Genomic DNA, 21363 nt, shown 5'->3' with positions numbered 1-21363 from the left:
GGTCACAAAATTTATGGCATTTGGCATCACTTTGAGACACAAAAGCTACAGTATCCACCTTGACCAAAATAGATTGGCTGTGTCCTTGCAGAAGGAGTCATTACAACAATTCAAAGCATGCAGAAGAGACACTTCAAAATCAGCCATGCAAGTATTGTACAGAATGCCAAGGTACTGAATGGAGATAAAGAAACGCTCTAAACACCCTTCTGCTATTTTGCCAATGACAGAGGTTTAGTGCTTACCACTAAATATACCATCTCATATCTATAATGTGATATTTTCCTAACATATTGACATTTAATTCTCACAATAATGTGAGGTAAATGGGTATCAATATGTCCATTTCACAAATGGGGAATCTATGGCTTATAAAAGGTACATAGTTTGTCCAAGATCATAAATATAAAACCTTCCAGGTTTGGCATTCGGGTCCCTGACCACCTACTTAAATAGTCTTTCTAGTAAAATTCTCACTAAACACTGTGTTCAACTCGGGTAGCCAATGACAGTGGATACCGTTTCCCCATTCATGATGTTAGTGCTTTAAGAATTACACTTATCTCGAGTAGTAGTTCTCAGACTTTAGATTGCATCAGCATCACCTGGAGGGCTTGTTATACCCACTTTACTGGACCCAACCCCCAGAGTTTCTAATTAAGTAGGTCTTGAGTGAGGGCCAGGATTTTGTAGTCCTAAAAAGTTCTTAGATGATGCAATGCCACTTGTGTGAGACCAAACTTGAAGAACAAATGGCCATCCTAGAGCAAGGACAATCAAACAAACTCATTAACAAATAATGAGTTAAGTTGCAAAATTAAGACTTTATATCAAACTCATTAACAAATAATGAGTTAAGTTGCAAAATTAAGACTTTATATCAAACTCACCTGTAGGGCTTCTAATCCATATGAGCACAGATGCCTCAACTCCACACCCAAGATATTTTGATACAGTTGAGTGTTGGGTTGGGACCAGGGATCTGTATTTTTGGAAAGTTCCATAAATGATGCTGCAACCAAGACTGAGGATAGTAAATGGGGAGATCAGATCCATTTAACTGCTTGTTTCTATGAAATAAGCTCTTGGTTAAAGTAAAAGTGAGCATGCTCATTAGCATGGCTATTATTAAAAAAAAAAAAAATTACGAGGGTTGGCAAGAATGTGGAAGAATCGGAAAACTTGTGCATTTCTGGTGGGAATGAAAAACAGGGCACCCACTATGAAAAACAAAATGACAGTTCCTTCCAAAACACAATTACCATAAAATACAATTACTATATGATCCAGCAAATTCCACTTCTGGGTATGTAACCCAAAGAACTGAAAGTAGGGATTCAGATATATGTATACCCATATTCAAAATAGCATTATTCATGACAGCCAAAAGGTGCAAGTATCCCGAGTGTGCACTGACAGATGAATGAATAAACATAATGTGGTGAATATATACACAATGTAATATTATTCAGCCTTAAAAAGTAAATTATGACACATTCTACAACACGGATGAACCCTGGAGACATTATGTTAAGTGAAATAAGCCAAAAGACAAACACTGTATGGTTCTGCTTATGAGATACCTAGAGCAGTCAAATTCAGAAGACAAAAAGTAGAATGGTGGCTGCCAGGGGCTGAAGAACTGGGGGACTGGGCAGCTATTGCTAAATGGATACAGAGTCTCAGTTTGAGAAGAAAAAAGTTCTGGAGGTGGCGGTGATGGTTGCATGAACTGTACCTTTAAAAATGGTAAAATGGAATTTTTTATATTATGTATATTTGACTGCAATAAAAAGGAAATAGAAAAATTGAGTGAAAATATTTAACTTACTAATTAATACCATTTGCCTATTAAATTCATTTTGGATACACTAAAAAAAAAGCTTAAAATAAACAGAAACTCCTTGATTTATTGTACAGTCTCAAATGTCTAATCTCAGTTTCTCAAGTCCTCTGCTCTGAATCTTTTCTGAGGATCGTGTTGACTGAGGGTATAGCCTGGGCTTCACGAAGGGCATGTACAGACGCACGTCTAACTACCTGGTGAATGTTACAGCCAGTTGCTTTAGAAAGCCATCTGTTCTTTTCTCAGTTAAAAAAAAAAGATTAAAAAATACCCTACTCCCCTTGTAAGAACAAGACATCAGTTTATAGGACACCTTTCTTTTTATGGCAAAACAGGAATTTCTCTGACAATATGTGTCATTAATTTATAGGTGTTACTCTCCACTCCTCTACCTTTCAAACCCTAGCCTTTCTACAATAATTTTTTTAAAAAATTCTGGGTTCTTACAAAGATTTTCTTGAGACCTACCACCTATTTATTTTGTTTCTTTTCTTTTTCATGACAGGATAATTTTAAGATAATTCATTTAAGAATTTATACTAGGCTGTTGTCCTTATGTCTACTTAGCAATTAAGTGTTTTTGCTTCAGTGAACCATAGTCAGTCCTTTACTATAATCTGCTTTCCCTAGGTGCAAATATCAGAAAGTTTCACATTACTTTAAGTTATACTTCTACATTTGGATAACCCAAGAAGAGGTCAATACTGATTTTGAGTGTACTGTTATTACCCATTTTCCTCAGTGTCATAATTCAGGAAAACAGAATTACACTGTATTCATTCTACGTCTACAATGGAGACTTTGTAACTGTATAACCCCCATATTCGTCAATTCCAGCAAATATGATATTTGGCATGTCATGGAACATAACAATTCAAAGAATCGCTTCCCAAATATGGTCAAATAACAACTCAAAGTTAACTGCTAAGTTGTACGCCAAAGCTAACATTTTAGCTAACTATATGCCAGGCAGCATTCTAGTGCTTTACATATATTACCTCATTTATTCCTCACAATATCCCCAAAGAGTAGGTGTGCCATCACCCCCTTCTCACTGATGAGGAGATAGCATGGGAATGTGAGCAGTAAAGCTGAACTCTAACCAGGCATTCTGGCTGCAGAACCACTTCATGGTACTGCCCTTAAATACAGTCATTCCCAATCTGGGGCCTCTTTTGACTCAGTGACAGTATTTCCTCACTAGGTACTAGCCTTAATTGAAATCCTAAACATCTCCTTTTCAATTCTTTTTGGGAATAGAAAATAAATTTCAGAATTTGGCTCCAAATGTACAAATACATTAGGGTTCCTAGATGATTTTTTTTAAAGAACAGACCTTGGTTCCTTTTAGGATTTAGGAAGAAAAGAAGTAAAGAAAGAAAAGAGGAAGGAAAGGTGGGTTGGAGGAAGAAAGGAAGGAAGGAAGGGAAGGAGGGAAGGAAAGAAAGAAATGGAGGAAGGAAGGAAGGAAGGAGGGAAGGAAGGAAGGAAGGAAGGAAGGAAGGGAGGGAGGGAGGGAGGGAGGGAGGGAGGGAGGGAGGGAGGGAGGGAAGGAAGGAAAGAAATGGAGGGAGGGAGGAAGATTAATTTATAAATTCTGAAAGAAAAAGGAATGAAAAATTTTATGAAAAGCTGCATTAACACACTTCTGACATATCTCCTAGATTTTATTTTCTGAGAGTCTACCTTCTCCTAACAAAATAATGGTATTCACAGCTGACCATGCTTGCTACAGAGCTTTTGTTCAAAGTAGAAGAGTCTGTCATTAAAAGAAATCCCTATAAAAGTATTTTGAGCCATAGCAAAGATATAAAACTAAGAACACCAGAAATCAGAAGTTACTGTGTCCAACTGCACAAACATGGAAACACTCAAAATGTATCCAAGTATTTGACTAAACATATTCTTGTAATGCTATTAATGTTAAACAGACCTAAATGGTATTTTTAAAAGCAACACACATTTGCACAGAGTTAAATGGTTACTTCAAAGTCTCAAAGTCTAAGAATTTATATGGAGAAAGATCATTGAAGAATTTTCTTTCCCTGGTGAAATTTTCTTTCTGTGTTAACAAAACGGCCAAAGGACTTTTTTTAAAAAGTTGTCAAAAGCACATTCTGAAATTTTATTCAAAGAAGTTAAAACACCTACCACCCAACCATCTAACTACCTGGTGTTCACATGAACTGTGCTGGGTATAGGAAAGAGCCTTATTGACAGTAGCAGTACAATGCAGTATTTCTGACCAATTAATAGTCTAACCTACTAATATATAAAGATAAAAAAAAGAAAAAGAAAAGCACCCTGAGTGGACTTTGTGAAGTGTATATGAAAATCAAGTTTCCAGTAATCACTTTATTTTTCACCAGTGGGAGTCCTTTTGAGGTTTTAATATCATGATGACATATCACCATCTTTCTTCAAGCACTTTCTTACTATCTGGAGCACCAAGATGTTCCAGACTTGGGCACTTTCCCTGCAGTCCTGGAATTAGCCCTTTCTCACCAGATTCTGGTTCCTTCTAGAGAAGAAGGATATATGGAAACCAAAATCTGGCTAGATGCCACCCAACTGGGCTTATTCGGTGTGTATAGAAAAACTATTCCCAGGTTCTCTCAGTGGACAGAGCCAGGGGCTATGTGTACACATTTATACAAACACACATGCATGTGTGTATTAATACATTATATATATATGAAAAACCATTATTTCATACTGATACCTCCAAGTTGAATCAAACATAGGATTCTTTCTAATTCCGTCCCATTTCATATCTGTAGTTCCCTTCTGCCTGGATCCCACTATCCTTAATACATTTACTTATCTGATCAGTCCTTCTGTATGTCCAATCTCCACACCACCGCTGTACGACACTCTTCTCACCCCACTCAGGTTGGGAGAGCCACTCTGGGAGACCACCACTCCCACTCATAAACATCCTTACCCTGCTCAGACTCCATCTCCTCATACTGGGCACTCTTCTGGGACTCCCTTCTCCCCTCCACTGTGGCTCTGACCCCCACATGCTGCAGGGATACCCTCCTCCTCCAACTTCCAAAACCAGCTTGCCCTCCTCTGCTGATGATAGCCTCCTCACTACACAGGGCACCCACACACTGCATCAGGCCATCCTCACACTCCACACCCCATATAGGCATGTGTCCCTGCTCTGAGCCACCGGGGCTCCCCTGCCCTCCAGTCCCAAGACACCTTCCTAGCTTGATCTCACCTAATAACTTGAAGTCTGAATGGTTCAGGAAGAGGAAAGTGAAGTGGAATGGGAACCATTTTACTTATTTTTAAATAGAATATATAAATTTACTAAATGGAATACATAAATTTTCATTAATTTATACTATTTTCAGCATTTCCTGTAAGCCTAAGAATGAGCAAAGAAAAGGGCTTCTTTATAAATTTATGTGGGAAATGATTTTAAAAAGTCCTTACAGTATTGGGCATCAATATTTTATCTCCCCTTTTCTATATAATATATACAGTCATGCACCACTTAATGACAGGGATACATCTGAGAAAAGCATCATTACACAATTCCGTCATTGTGGGAACATCACAGAGTGTACTTACACAGACCTAAATGGCATAGCCTTCTACACACCTAAGCTATACGGTATAGCCTATGGCTCCTAGGCTCCAAACCTGTACAGCATGATGCTGTCCTAAATGCTGTAGGCAACTGTAACACAATTTTAAGTATTTGTATATCTAAGCATATCTAAACATAGAAAAGATACAGTAAAAATACAAGTGGTGAGTCAATGTGAAGGCCTAGGACATTACTGTGCACTACTGTAGACTTTATACATACCATGCACTCAGGCTACACTAAATCTGTAAAAAAAAGTCTTCCTTTCTTCAATAATAAATTAACCTTAGCTTAATAACGTTTTTACTTTATAAACTTTTTAATTTTTTTTTAACTTTTTGAGTCTTTTGTAATAACACACAACTTAAAACACAAGCATGTTGTACAGCAGTACAAAAAATATTTTCTTTATTTCCTTATTCTATCAACTTTTAAATATTTTTAAATGTTGTACTTTATATTTTTTACTGTTTAAACTTTTTTGTTAAAAATTAAGACACAAACACACACATTAGCCTAGGTCTACACAGGGTCAGGACATCAATATCATCATTTTCTACCTCCACGACTTGTCCCATTGGAAGGTCTTCAGGGACATTAACACACATGAAATTGTCACCTCCTATAATAACAATGCCTTCTTCTGGACTACCTCCTGAAGGACCTCCCTGAGGCTGTTTTACAGTTAACTTTTTTTTTAATAAGTAGAAGAAATACAATCTAAAATAATTATTTAAAGTATAGTGTAATTAATACATAAACTGGGAACATAGTCATTTCTTATCATTATCAAGTATTATGTACTGTACATAATTGTATGTGCCAGACTGCTATATAACTGGCAGCACAGCAAGGTTATTTACACCAGCACCACCACAAACACGTGAGTGATTCATTGCACTACGGCGTCACGAGGTGGTAGGAATTTTCAGCACCATTATAAACTTATGGGCCCACCGCCGTACATGCAGTCCATCATTAACCAAAACATCTTTATGTGGTGCTTAACTGTATTTCTACTACTAAATGTTTATTGCTCAAATTCAGATATCAGAGGTCCCAGAAAAAAAAATCTAAATCTGAGAAGAAAATTTATTTTGAGAGATCATTTTATGTAAGTGTTAACTCATTTAAAGTTATCTTAGTAGGGTTTTTTTGCAAGAAAATTTGTGAGCCACTTTAGAAAGAAGCAAAATAATTAGAAAACATAGACATATATACCTAAAAGGTCCTCAGTTTAATCTTACCCTTGAGAAGATATTTTCCAGGGAGCTAGTTAAGGATCTCTTAGCTTTATTTTTCAGAATGTCAAGTTTGAACCTTCCACCGCTTGTTGCATTTTCTGGGATTGTACTATTTGAAATAGTCTAGAGAAAGAAAAACAGATACATTTTAATTTGGAAATACTCAATGTTAAATGAGGCTTTAAACACAAGCTTAAGACTAAGCCATTAAAAACACAAGAATTCTTCAGTAGCTCTATTAAGAAGTAATAATTTAGGTTCCACACTATGAACACAAAGATTGTAAGGAAAAAAGTTTAATTTTTAATATTGTAAGTAATAAAGATGACAGAAATAAGATCTTTCCTTTATGCCTTTCCTTTCCACCATATATATTCCTGCTGTATTTAACAAAAATTAAACTTGAGATGTCAATTTTTACCGCTATTATTTCGGTTAGTAACTATAACCATCCCTTTCCAAACTGCATATTTTATATCCAGGGAAAACATAGGAAATAAGTCTCAAAGAAGAAAGCATCTTCCAAATAATACTGGATTCTTCTAATGCCTCTGTTATAACACCATTTTATTTGTGAATGGGTTATTTATATTCTAGATCAACAAGTATTCACTGATAGTACAGTACTAAACTGCATGAGAATTATGATGTGTCCACTACATTAGGCTCTCTATTTTATCACATTGAAGTAAGCAGCTACTACATATATTACACAGTCCTTACTGCCACAAAACTTTCAAGAGAGAAACTCTATAATATGCTTGGGGAGAGAATTACAACACAAAGCACAGATGTGTATCAAATACAAAAGCATGAAGACTGGTTGTAGGTCTGTGGTCAAGAAGAAAAGGATACACAAGATTCAGACAGGCAGGATAAAAGGGATGAGGACTTCCCCAGAACTGGGGATAGTTGGCAAAATCATAAAGACTGTATTGCTTAAGGGACAGGGAGTCAGCACATGTGTTTGGCTAAAATCGCAGGGAGTAGTGGAAGGTACCCTGAGAAAGTAAGGCTGGAGAAAAACTTTGAATTGACTTAAGTGCCAGGTAAATAGGTAAATCACTGGTCCAAATTTATAAGTTTTAGGGAGATTTATCTGAAAAGATTGTTCTAAAAATGCCTAAAGCACAAGGGAAACCAGAGACTAAAAGACCAAACTTCAGAGACTGAAAGACCAAACTTCAGCACAGTCCATGCAGGAGACAATAAAGGACCACACTTATACTGGGTCCATCAGATCATTTAAGAAATTTCTGATGTGTTTATTGTGGCTCTATTCATAATAGCCAAGAGTTGGAACCAACCTAAATGTCCTTCAACAGATGATTGGATAAAGAAAATGTGGTATATCTACACAATGAAATACTACTCAGCCATAAAAAAAGAATGAAATTCGCCATTTGTAGCAACATGGATGAGCTTGGAGAAAATAATGTTAAGTGAAATAAGTCAGGCACAGAAAGAGAAATACTACATGTTCTCACTCATATGTGGAAGCCCAAAAAGTTGATTTCATAGAAGTAGAGTGTAGGATAGTGGTTACTGGAGACCAGTAAGGGGAGGGTAGAAGCAGGGATGGAGAGAGGGTGGTCAGTGAATAAAAAATTGTAGAGAGATAGGAAGAATAAGATCTAGTGTTCTATAGCAATATAGAGAGACTACAGTCAACAATAAAGTATTGAGTATTTTTAACTAGCTAGAAGAGACGATGTTGAATGTTCCCAACACAAAGAGGTGACAACTGTTTGAAGTAATGGATATACTAAGTGTCCTGATATGATCATTATGCACAGTATGAGTGTACCCAAATATCATATTGTACTCCATAAATACATATAATTATCATGGGTCAATTAAGAAAATTTTTTTTAAAAAGAGAGAAAGAAATAGAGAGTAGAATAGTGTTTACCAGAGGCAGGGAAAGGGAGGGGGGGAAAGACAGGAAAAGGTGGGTAGATCAGTACAGAGTTAGAAAGTTACATTAGATAGGAAGAATAAGTTCTGGTGTCCTAGCATGACAATAACTCTTAATATTGTATTGTATATTTCAAGATAGCCAGAAAAGAGGATCTTGAATGTTAAAACCACAAAGAAATGATACTTAGGTGACAGATATGCTAACTATTCTGAATGGATCATTATACAATATATGCACGTATTGAAACAAAAAACTGCACCCCATAAGCATGTACAAAGGAAATAAATAAATAAATAGAAAGAAAGAAAGAAAGAAAGAAAGAAAGAAAGAAAGAAAGAAAGAAAGAAAGAAAGAAAGAAAGAAAGAAAGAAAGAAAGAAAGAAAGAAAGAAAGAAAGAAAGACACTACTGATGCAAGAAATATAGTCCCCACCAAGGAAAGAAAGGAAACGAGAGAAAACAATGGTTATGGATGTGGGCTGGACTAGGCTTAGAGTACGTACAAAGGACTAAGATTGTTTATTATTCTAAGGCTTTCAGATGAATGACAAGACAAAAATAGGGACACCATATTGGCATTTAGCACAATGTCTAACACGTAGTAGCTGCTCAGTAAATACCAATTGAATAAATGGAAGGAAGAAAGGAAAGGAAAGAGGGATAGAGGGAGAAACTTCAACATAAGACATTTCTTAAAATTTCCTCCTCTATGATCTTTAGCGCCCTCTGTCACAAAAAAATGCACATCCCGAGTATATTTTCCTCTGACTTCAAATCAGTGCCAAAGCTCATGTCTTCCGTATTTATCCTATCAACTCAAATTTCTCTATGAGCACCAAATCCATTTTTCTAACTGAATCGCAAACACATTTCCAAATTGAACTCTTACTTTTTATTCTCATACCCTGCCCCACCCTAGTCTTCTTTCTGTATTTTCTAGCTCAGTTTCATCCAGTTTCCCCAAATCTGAAACCATGAAATCATTCCCAAGCAACTCCCTCTCCTTTTAAAGATCCATCCGGTCAGTCACCAAGTCCTAACAACGATCAATAGCTCTTCACTCAGTCTCCTCCTCATTTCTCCAGTGCTGTAGTTCTAGTTCGGCCTCTCTCCTGAGTCAAATACATTTTTCAAGACAGAATGACTCAACTTACTTATGTACTAGCACTACCTCTATCTTGTGCATGCTTACATCATTGCACCAATCACATCATATTTTATTTAACTACATGTTGGTTTCTCCTCCTAAACAGTTAGATGGCAGGAAAGGACTGTCGTTATTCACCATCATTGCCTACTACATAGCATGCACTTGATAAAGGTTTGTGCAATAATTAAATTACTCTTGCATATTGCATTACAAAATTCTCCTAATTGGAGGATTCTCCTAGTTGTGACTTCAGTCCTAATACTCTCAACCCCCTCACCTACCAACCTCCCCACAAATCTGCCATCAGAGAGACAGCAGAATTATCTCTTTCAAGTGCAAATCTCATCTTCTCACTCTCTTACTTTAAATCCCTCCATGACAAAGTCAGGCCTGCCACTTAAGGTCTCTCATGATCTCAACTCTGCCTGTCCTTCCAGCCTTGTTGCCCCACCGATCCCCAAGCACACCCTATAAACCAGTATCTACTTCCAATTCTTGCATGGAGTTCATTCAGCCACATTACTACAGAACTTCATGCTCAACGTTCCTTTCTTAGAACATACTTCCTCAACTTCGCTGATAGCAAGCTTTTTCTCCCCTAAATCAGCAGTCTTCCCCGCCTCTTGAATTCTTTTTTTTTTTTTTTTTCTTTGCAGCTGTCCAGTAAGGGGATCCAAGCCCTTGACCTTGGTGTGTTACAACAAGCTAACAACTGAGCTAACCGGCCACTCTCTTCAATTCTTTAAATCTTCCCTTACCCTTACTCTCCACTCCAGCTAAAAAGCAAAGACATAGCTACTTTTTTATATACATTCTTTTCAAAAGCCACTTACTGACTGTATTTTATAGATCTATTGATCTGTTTGCATTCCCCTATCAAATATTTAAGCTCTTCTCTGAAGGGGACATCATTCATTCATCACTTTTTTGTCACCATTATCTCACAGCTTACCTGACAGAGGATTCTCAAGAAGTGCTTGTTCAAAGAGCAACTGAAGATATGTGTACTAATAATATGTGATTTGTTCTGAATACAGTGAAATGAAGACATTAACCTGACTTAGTATTATTAAGAAGTAAACATATCATGATCCCTTTCCATGCTGTTGCTGGTGGTCCTGCTTTATCTATATGCAGCTGGGATTAAATTCTAAACCGCATGCACAAAAACACCATCTTGCAGTTTGCAGCAAGAGTAGCCATTTACATTTTACTGCTGCTTTGGTCTATGCTTTTCGCCATGGGAGCTGTCTAAGCTTTTGATGAAATAAAATGTTCAGATGAATTTGAAATAAAATAATAGATTAATATAACTAAAAAAAAGTATGCTCATTCTAAATCATGAATTTTTGTTGTTACTGCTTTTTTTTAACCAAAAACCACAAATTCTTTTAAAACCATCATCATTTTATCTCCATGTGCCAGTGCCTGCTATAATTTTCTGTAAAACTACTACAATGTTGAAAAAAAATTTCTTGTAGGACTACAGCCCTAAAGATGAAAGCACAAAGGAGAGAAACTTCCTTCACATCTTCTGTGATATTTTAACTAAATACATCAACAAAAAAAAGTAGGTCAAGGAGAAATCTCTCTCACCGATGGGCCTTCCCCGATGTGCACGTGTGTCTTCTGCTTGGCCTCACACAATTGCCGCAGGTGTAAAATCACAAGTTCGTTTTCTTCCTGGTCACTGACTGGCTTCATTTTCTGTTGAAAAGAAAAAACCAAGAGGACACTATGGCAACACAGCTTCTCTCCTATTTTATTCTCACTGGTTTTATCTCCCTGGCAGACAAACATTAATAAACCTGCACTCAGAAGCAGAAGGAACGACAGCATTCGAGTTCCACCAAATAGTACTATAGGACATATACCTTTAATTTCAGATAGAGGAATGAGAAAACAGGATCCAATTCTCATTGCTTATATCTTATTTATGAGAACTACAAATAATGTTACCCGAACTCGTTCAAAGATGTCCGCTTGTTCATTATCTGTCAGTGATGAGAGATGCCTCTGTATTACCAGCTTGGCTCTGGGAGGGTAGAGACCTAAGAGAAATGATGAGGGAAGGTGTTAAACAGAGTCTCGCAACAGAGATTTAGGTGGATAGAATGCATGGCATTCACCCCTTCCCCAGCAGGCTCTGAAAGTAAATCTTCTTATGGAAACGTGTTCCTGCCTACAACAAATCTTGAACACTTGGACTCACTGAAATGATTAAAACTAGATGAAAAACCTCTCCACCAAAACCAACAGCCCCCTACAGTGATCCTGGAGTTAGGATTACTAACAATGAATTTCTAAATGATACCAAGCACAACCAGAAACCACTTAATACTAGGGTACTCCAAACAGTTCATGGTGAAATTCGTAGCTTCTTTTAATTCTATTTTTCCATGAATTTTTTGAAGTACTCTCATATACTAACAAACTTAGCCACCCGAGAAACTCACAGGTGAATTAACATTATCCTAGGAACGGACATGGAAATAAACACTAAATACTAGCCTTGGCCAAAAGCTCTAAGCTTACAACTTGACATTTAAAAAAGAAAGAATAACCAATAATATTAAAAGGCAGGACTACAACTGAGACAGAGATCTCTCCCCCACATGCGGCTCCTGTTCTGTGGGAATAAGGCTTCAATGATGGCATTAGTATGTAATACACATTCGGTGTTATTATTTTACCTAGAAATTGCTCACTTCTTTGTATCATGATATTTACAAATCCATCACGTTCTTACACATAATTTATATTAAGTCCTTGGTAAAACATTTTTTCCATGAAAACATTTGTTTTTATCATTTTTTTAAAAAAGAGAGAGTTTAATTCATATTTACAATAATTCAATTGTCCACCCATTTTTAAGAAACAGATTTCCATTACATAGTTAGGAGCCACTTATAGTATTGCTACTATATTTGGTTTATAAAGAGGATAGCTAGCTATACAGAATATTTAACAAACATTATAGATACAGACTGGCATTTTAAAAGCATTTGTTATTATAAGGCCACCTTTCTCAGGTTATAGTTAAATACATTACATGATGTTAAGCTATAATTTGGATATTTTCCATGTATTCATTATTTTTATTTACAAAGAGTAAGACAAAGTAATTGGCCAAGAATATTTTCTTACAATTTGCTAAGTTGCATCACAAAATATAAAAATAAACAATGTGGGCCGAGCCTATGGCGCACTCGGTAGAGTGCTGCGCTGGGAGCGCGGAGACGCTCTCGCCGCGGGTTCGGATCCTATATAGGAATAACCGGTGCACTCACTGGCTGAGTGCCGGTCACGAAAAAACGACAAAATAAATAAATAAATAAATAAATAAATAAATAAATAAACAAACAATGTGATAGTCTAAAAGCAAATTGTGCAGTTTTTTAACTGTTTTTATTTCTAAGACAGTAAGACATGACAGCTAATTGAAATAAGCTGATTTGATCCCATTTGAGCTACTTTTTTTCTATTAAAGAACTATCAATATCTCTGCAGACAGTATGGGAGAGAATCACTTTAAAATATACATTGTTTTAAAAAAACTGAAATCCTTTCATGACTGCCAGAATGCCTACAGTGCAGACATACTGCGGCCGTTCTACCACTGGACCTGTGCTAAACCACTGTGCAGTATACAATGGGAAAAAGAAGACAAGTTTCTGAAACTTCTCAGCTCCACCTTTCTTTACGCAACATACAGCAAAATTCTGTGAAAGTCTCTGTGATCACATACAGAAAACTAAAATTCATTTTGTTGGTATAATACTTATCATAGCTTATTATTTGCTAGAAAAGTCTCCTTAAGAGTCTCTTAGATAAATATTATGACATTGACTCACGATTGTTTTTGCTTTGTTTTGTGTTGTTTATAACTGAAGTGACTGATTAACACGACTAAGAGGATAAAAGATGAATAAGAGAAAAGGAAAGATAAAGAAGGTAGTTACATTTATACGTACATTTGAGGCATATTTGCTGCCGGTTCTTTTTCTATAAATATATATTTTTGCTTTATTTTTAATTACCCAAGTAATATAATAAGTTCTGTATTTTCAAAGTATTAGGACATTATAGATACAGTTAAGTTTACCTTTGATAAATGCTAGAATCGGTGGTCAAAGCTGTCAGAGAAAAGATATTTGCGTCTATTCAAACCATCTCCCCTAAAATATTTGTTGACTCCAGGGAAACAATGGTAAGTTTACACTGGAAAATCCCTGAGACCATCTGAGCCAGGTGACAAGGCCAACATCACAAGTAATAAAACTAGTCAGCATCATGAGCCCCATGATACGATGCACTGAGATGAGTGACCTCAGTCCAATCACGGGAAGACACCAGACAGGCCGAAGTGAGGGACATTTAGCAAAATGACTGAGCAGCACTCTTTGGGGATGTCAAGGTCATGAGAGACAAGGAAAGGATGACGAAAAGTCGCATGCAGACTTCAGGAGACCAGGGAGAAATAACAACTACATACAATGTGGGACCCTGACTGGGGTCCTAGAACCAAAAAAAAGGGTATGAGTAAGAAAACTGGTGAAGATCAAATGAAGTGTTTAGTTCGGATGACAGCCTTGTACTGATGTTAATTCCCTTTTCTGATCATTGCACCATGGCTGTATGAGACGTTAACAATGGGCGGTGGGGAGGAATATTTGGAAACTGCAACTTTTCTGTAAATCTAAAAGTAGACCAAAGTTGTTTAAAAAAGAAATATATGGTATTATTCTATGTATTTTTCCAGATGTAGGATATGTATGCTGTATATGTTATTCAGAAAATTATTTTATCACTCAACAATATAATTTTAAGATGTATTCATGTTGACATACAGTTCAAATTCAATCTCATTTATTGCTTCATTGCATGAACATACTTCAATTATGCTACTGATTGACATTTAGGTTGTTTCCAATTTTCCATTATTTACAAATAATGCAACCTTGAAAATGTCAGTTTCTGCCCTAATATAAGAGTTTCTCTTATTGAGACATGGAACTTCTGGTTCACAGGATATGTACAAGTTTAGGTTAATAAGTTTATATTAATTGTCCCCCAAAAATGGCTATACCAATTTACATTCCCATCAATATTACAAAAATGTACCAATATGCTTACAATTTTTCCAACAGTTAATCTGATGAGTATCTTACTGTGTTTTATTTTCATTTCTCTGACATCCAGTGAGGTTTAGCATCGTCTCATTTGCATTATAGGACCTTTTACTTTCCTTTTCTGAGATGTATTTTTTGACATTCTCTGTGCAATTTCCTACTGGATTGTTTTATCTTTTTCTTATAAAGTTCTTATAAATTCTGGATACCAGTCTGCTATCTCCTTGTTTGTTGTTTATCATTTAACTTCCAAAAAAGCAATTATTGTTACATAAACACTTTAAATTTTCATGAAGTCAAATCTGTCAACGTCTTCTAACAGTTGTCAACGTCTTCTAACATCTTTGTGTTTTGATAAAGCCCTCTTTTGTCAAGGAATGAGAATATTTTTTGTTTTCTTTTAATGATTTTAATATTTTGTTAGTTTACACTAAGGACTTTGGTCCATCTAGAATATATTTGAGTAGATGAGTGGAAGGAATCTTTCCCCCTTCGGACAGCTAATTGAGCAATATAGACTTTCCTCCTACAGATTGAAAATGCTCCCTTTACCATATACCAAAGAATGTTCCACTTTTGTCAATGTTTTACATGTTTGAAAATAATGTGCATTCTGTAAAATTATGATTATATATTTTAAATTCTGAATATTACATTAAAATAGTCCTTGATCACATAGTTGTGTGGAGATTCAATAAATACTGCCTTCCATCCCTGTTTATGCCTCATGCCTATGATTCTCCAATTTACACTCACCATGACTAGACCATTCTCTGTTTTTTTCTAGAGTCTGCATCTTCCCATCTGTCATAACACCTATCACACACTGAATTGCATTTATTTGCTCACATGACTATCTTCCACTCTAGACTATGGAAGCTTTCCAGAGGCACAGCTCATGTCCCAATCATTTCTGTATAACCAGTTCCTAGCATGTTGCCTGGACCATAGTAGACACTTAACAAGTGTTCAAGTGTTTATTAAATTGTGTTTCTTCTTTTGTATCATAGTTTTCAAGCTTTTTGTTAGTAAGTGATAACGATAAGAAAGAGAAGTTGAGTCACAGGGTCACCTTTCCTTCATGTCATTCCCCTGCTCCTCAGAACACATTAAAAAAAAAACAAAACTGCTTTATGATGTCCCCTCTATTATCTCTGTCTTTCACAAATGTCCCTTAAAAGGCAAGCAAGTTTCATTACAGTTCTAAACTTTTAGAGAAAAGGAACACATCACCAAACGAGAGGGGAAAAAGGAAGAATTAAAAGAATTAAATAAACAGTTGACATTCTGTAATGGTTTTGCCTCTATTCATTCATTCAACAAATATTTTGTCAGTTCCCACTGTGTACACAACAGAGTCTTAAGAACTGTGGGAAATACAAATCCCTCCCTTGAGTTTGCCTTCAGATGAAAAAACAAAATGAAAGAGATTGAGAGAGAAAGAAAGAGAAAAAAGTCAAGCACCTAGAAGAGACTGACAGCACACTCAAATTTGACTGGACACAAGAAATGATTCTTTGGGTTTTTGTTTCACATAGAAACAAAGAACTATTCAGTGACAGCAGGGACTTTCTCATTTTCCAAATGCCAAAGCAAACTCCTCTCTTGCCAAGGCCAAGTTATACTGTACCTTCAATCCTTTCACAGAGCTTATGCAAAGAGTGCATAGGGCAGGCTTCACACAGTTTAATCTGGGTCTTGGCACTCTGCAAGGCAGCAGCCGTACTGAAAGCCTGTTTCAGAGTCAGCATTACCTCATCCACCTACAAGAAGAAACAAAATTCGAGTCTGTAAAAGTTTGCTTTCATGGTAACACATTAAAAACTCAACAGCAATGTGAGCCTTTATTGATGCTGATGAATTAATAAACATGGAATTTTGATGACTGCATATCTGGCAGACAGAAAATATTAAATCTTGAAGATAGACCTTTCATACATTTATAATTGAAAGCTGGATGAATTAAGACCATTTCAATGTGTGCAATATAATACTGATCTGGTACTTGAATGCTATTTTCAAATACCAGTGAGTTCTATGCTATCACAGGCAGTTTAATTAGTTGGTCAGGTCTCTGTTTAACTAAATAGTTTATCAGATAAAGACTTCTTTGGAAGTTTTATTTGCAATATATAGGGAGCAACAAAATAGGTTCAACATTCACCCGTGTTAATACCTATCCTATTTACTGTATTCTTCTGGATCACTTTTAGTGTAAAAAGAAACAAAACATGTATTTAAGTGAAATTCTGGGGGAAAATGAGTTCAACTTAAATAATGGTAGGGAAAGTCTATGAATGTTGCTCGTCTTATCTCTGTAGCTTCAGATTTATCATTGCTCCGCTTCTGATTTGTGACACTGAGAAGTCCTGGCATCATAGTGTCTAATAAGCTGGGTCTAACCACTAGGAAAGCAGCTTGCAAACTGTCAGCTAATTTCTTTCTTGTTCTTCCACTGATCCCGTCAAGAAGTTTGAATCTAGCCTCTAGTTTCCTCAATGAGTTTTTGAAACCAACTAACAACTCACCCTCACGTGTGGTTAAACCAACTTCAGGTTGTATCTTCTTTTCTGTAACACAATCACCAACGTAGTGTAAGTTTTCCCACACTCTGCAGAACTTAGATCAAATTCTAAAACCTGCGTGGCAGAGCTACTAGGTATTAAGGACCTCATCCAAACTAGCTTTGATATGCAAAACCATTTACCATGCTTGGTAAACCATTTCTTTTCTCTCTTTTTCCCCTTTCCCTACAGCCTGCTTTAAGAATATATTATTATTTAAAGGATTTAATCTATTTCTGCATTCGATTGTTTGAGGAACCTGGAATAAAAAGAAGCTTTATTCTTCTAATATTACTGGCAGAAGAGATCAAACATTAAGCAGTCAGCCATTATTCAGTTGTTTTCATTATGTTATCAATTAAAACGACATGAATAATTTTACATCACGCCATGATTAAAAATGAATTATGCATAAAATATTTTATCCTGCAATTACAAAATAATGATTTCTATTTATTGGAAATAAAAGCAATACATTTTAATGCCTTTGTTTTGACTGATTTTGCCTTGTTATATGTTCAAAAGCAGCTTTAATTATTTATGCAGATGTTCTTGTTTCTCTTTTATTTAAGACACTGAAGGAATTATTAATCTGGTTAGTAATATAAATAGCTTTTATACAGGTTACTTGTTACTTAACAATACCGCCTTGTAAAAGACTTCCAGTAGATATCGAACTTTGGTATTTTCTTCTCTATTTTGAGATGAAACAAGTGGGTGTTCCAATGGTGTATGAAATTTGGCTACCAACTTCTCCCAGCCACAAATATTACTAAAAACTATATGCCTTCTAAAATTTTAAGTGTCTTATTTTCTAAAGTCCACCACGTTTTTCAGCTGGCCTATAAATTCTATCCTGGGATCAGTGCATCTAAAAGTTCAAATTAGCGTACTATGAATAACTTAATTATTTTACTCTAGTTACAACAACAGCAAAATCATTGGTCAAGTCAAAAGGTTAAAAGCAAAGGAATGGGCAAAGATAAATCAGTCATACGCAAACAAAAAGAAAGTGAGGATTCTTGCCATTACCATCAGGCAAAATTAAATTCCCAGTGAAAAGCATGACATGGGAAAAAGACCAATTTATGAAATTAAGGGGAAATCCGTAATAACAATAATGCTCATAAATATTTACATACCAAACTTGGGTATTTATAGCATTTTAGAATAAGTCTAAGAATCAGAGAACATTTAAGGACTTCAAAATATTATGTAGCCTCGTTCTCTGGAAAAATTTAAATTTTCAAACTATCCAGTAGAGAACAGCAACAATTCTGTTTTAACAGTTGTTAACAAGAAGGCAGTGGTGTACTTCCATGGCTAATGGATCACCCACATATCGAAGTGTTTTCCACATTTTTAGATTTTAAGCTCACTTATCACATTACGCTATATGTGAATTCTCACATGACTGCTTATATGCTTAAAGCCAAGTCCTATACTTCTCGTTCCTAGGCTAACGTGTGCCAATTACTTCTGTTTTTCTTCAAATGAGGAACTTTTCATAGAGTATTGCTCTTCTCTGAAACATCTGCAACTTTTCCTCATTATTAAATGCTGATTCCCAAACCTAAACTTGTTTCTTTACCTGCCATCCTCCCCCTTTGCTTGATTCTTGTCAGAAATTTATGTTTACAAGTATAATCAACACCAGACATAAGAGAAAAATAACTTCCTTGTCTTTGAACCCCATTGCTCTATCAATATGCTAATATTTCATTTCTAATGAAATACCATTTTATTTCATTAACTATTAATCCCATACAATTCTGGGTCTTGGACAGCCTGGGTCTTTTTTTTTTTTTTTTTGGTTATACTCTCCCTGAATACTTTTGTCTGTGTCATTGGAATTTGCTTTAGTGTGTGTGAGTGTGTGTGTGTGTGTGTGTGTGTGTGTGTGTATAAATAGCAGTGACTTGAGCTTTTTTTCACACTCTTTAAACCAATTTTAGAGAAAACCCTTCTGAAGAAACTATATTTTCTACAAATCTCAAGGGTTCGTTAAACAAGATTAAGCTACCTGCCTACAGCTATTTTTAAAAAGGAAGGAAGGAAGGAAGGAGAGAAGTGAGCACCTAAACTTCCAGCCTAACACTCCAGGGCCCATCAGAACACTATACTCTTTACAAATTCATAACAAAAGAATATGTTAATTGTGGGTTCTCAAAGAAGATAAGTCAGCATTCATGGTTTTGCAATACTTTGTCTTACACAACTGCCAAGCCATATCAATCATAACACTGCTTAGATTGACAATATTTAACTGAGTATTTTGTTTTGTTCTATATGTCAGCTGCTTGAGCCATCCCCTATTATGCAGAAAATCTTCATTTTAATTTTTCTTTAAGCTCACAGTTCTGATGCCTCACTATTCAGCTAAGATGCTTACTGATAAAATTAAAGAGATTTTTGTAAAAAAAAAAAAAAAAAAAAGTAAAAGATAATGATGCCAAAACTCAAATTCTGATACAGCTTCAAGCAATAGGAAAGCATTCACAGCCAGTACAGTCTGTCGCCCTTGTCACAGAGCATGCTGGGTGGAAAAATGCAACATATCCCCAGACTTTCGACTGTGATCCCATTCCCAAAACTCACTCAACATGCATAAGGGAAAAATGAAAATGCTAAAAACTAAAACCAAAACAAAACCTGTTAAAGAGATTAGAAATAAGAAAGTTCTCGATTTACTGTAAGTTATCTAGTGATCCAAGATTAATCAGCACCTAGAAAATGACTGCCTGAAGTTAAGAGTAATGCATTCATTCAGTTACTTGAAATGCAAAAATACCAAGCACCTGCTATTCTAGAAATCCCAAGATACAACATGAATAAGTAACGGTCCTAATTTTGTGAAATTAACAATCTAGTGGAGCAGATGGCTATGTAAACAAATAAATGAGTATAGGGATTGGCAGAGACTGTTAGAGACCTCTGCACAAAGTATAGTAAGAGCACGGACAATATAGCAACTAAAGGAGTCAATTCCTGGAGGGAAAAAAAAATCAGTAGGATGTGATATTTCAGCTGGGTTCTGAAAAATATGTAATAGAAAAGAAGGGGAAGGGTATTCAGATGATAGCTGAACAAGGCCAGTCCTGCTTTACTTCCAATGAAGCAGTAAGAGAGGGTAAAAACAGGTAACTAAAGCGCTGCACAATCTCCTTGTTTAGTAGCAGCGTGGACCCTTGAGGCTGACATAGCCCCCTCCCCAAGCCTGACAGTGAAAAAGGTAGCAAGCCCTGGTTCTGGCTTCCTCTACATGGCAGATTCCTCGCTCCAAACAGTGAACAGTGACCTCTGAGCTTCTCCTGCACTTCTGTGAGCCACAAGGGGCCTTCATAGAGCTGCAGCCATTCACTCAAATCCTTGATCTCATGTGTGTCCCATTCACTAATCATTTGCTGGTTTCAGTAACAAACCAAAATAAAAGCAACATCACACCAATCATCCAACCAGCCTTTGTGGTCTGGCCTAGAAAACAGCTTGTGACATGGAACATGTGCTAAGACACAGTCATAAAAGAGCATAACATTGTGGTCTATGTGAGAAATAACAAAAGATGAGGCTGGAGAATGAAGAAGGCCCAGCTGAATGTTAAACAGTCGCGATTTCATCCCTTAACAATGAGGCATAAACGGCTCCAGTGAGGAAACTGGGTGAGAAATAAAACCATAGCATAATGCAGAAAATGAACAGATGACAGATTAAACCCATGGCAAGAAGCCTAGTTAGGACACTAATACGAGAATCCAAGTAAAGAACATGAGTGCCCAGAATCAGGTAGCAAAGAAGAAAAGGAGAGATGGATAAAAGAGACATTTCTATCTTCAAGTCAATAGGATTTGGTGAACAACTGGATATAGAAGGTGAAAGAGAATGCATGAGGGTTTCTAAATAGGG

General features: G+C 36.2%; 1 protein-coding gene across 2 annotated transcripts in view; it reads right to left on the bottom strand.

Moving 5' to 3' along the window:
- Positions 1–21363, bottom strand: part of TBC1D4 (TBC1 domain family member 4) — a 171554-nt gene that overhangs the window by 41415 nt on the left and 108776 nt on the right. For both annotated transcript variants that reach the window (XM_063102105.1, XM_063102106.1), the window contains exons 5-8: positions 16527–16659; positions 11724–11815; positions 11361–11471; positions 6698–6817 (exon numbers count right to left, since the gene is read on the bottom strand). In XM_063102105.1, coding sequence (XP_062958175.1) covers positions 6698–6817; positions 11361–11471; positions 11724–11815; positions 16527–16659 — 456 coding nt within the window. The remainder of the gene's footprint in view (positions 1–6697; positions 6818–11360; positions 11472–11723; positions 11816–16526; positions 16660–21363) is intronic.

This window comes from Cynocephalus volans, chromosome 7 (assembly GCF_027409185.1).
Source record: "Cynocephalus volans isolate mCynVol1 chromosome 7, mCynVol1.pri, whole genome shotgun sequence".
Lineage (NCBI taxonomy): Eukaryota > Metazoa > Chordata > Mammalia > Dermoptera > Cynocephalidae > Cynocephalus > Cynocephalus volans.
This window is presented reverse-complemented; position numbering and strand designations above follow the sequence as displayed.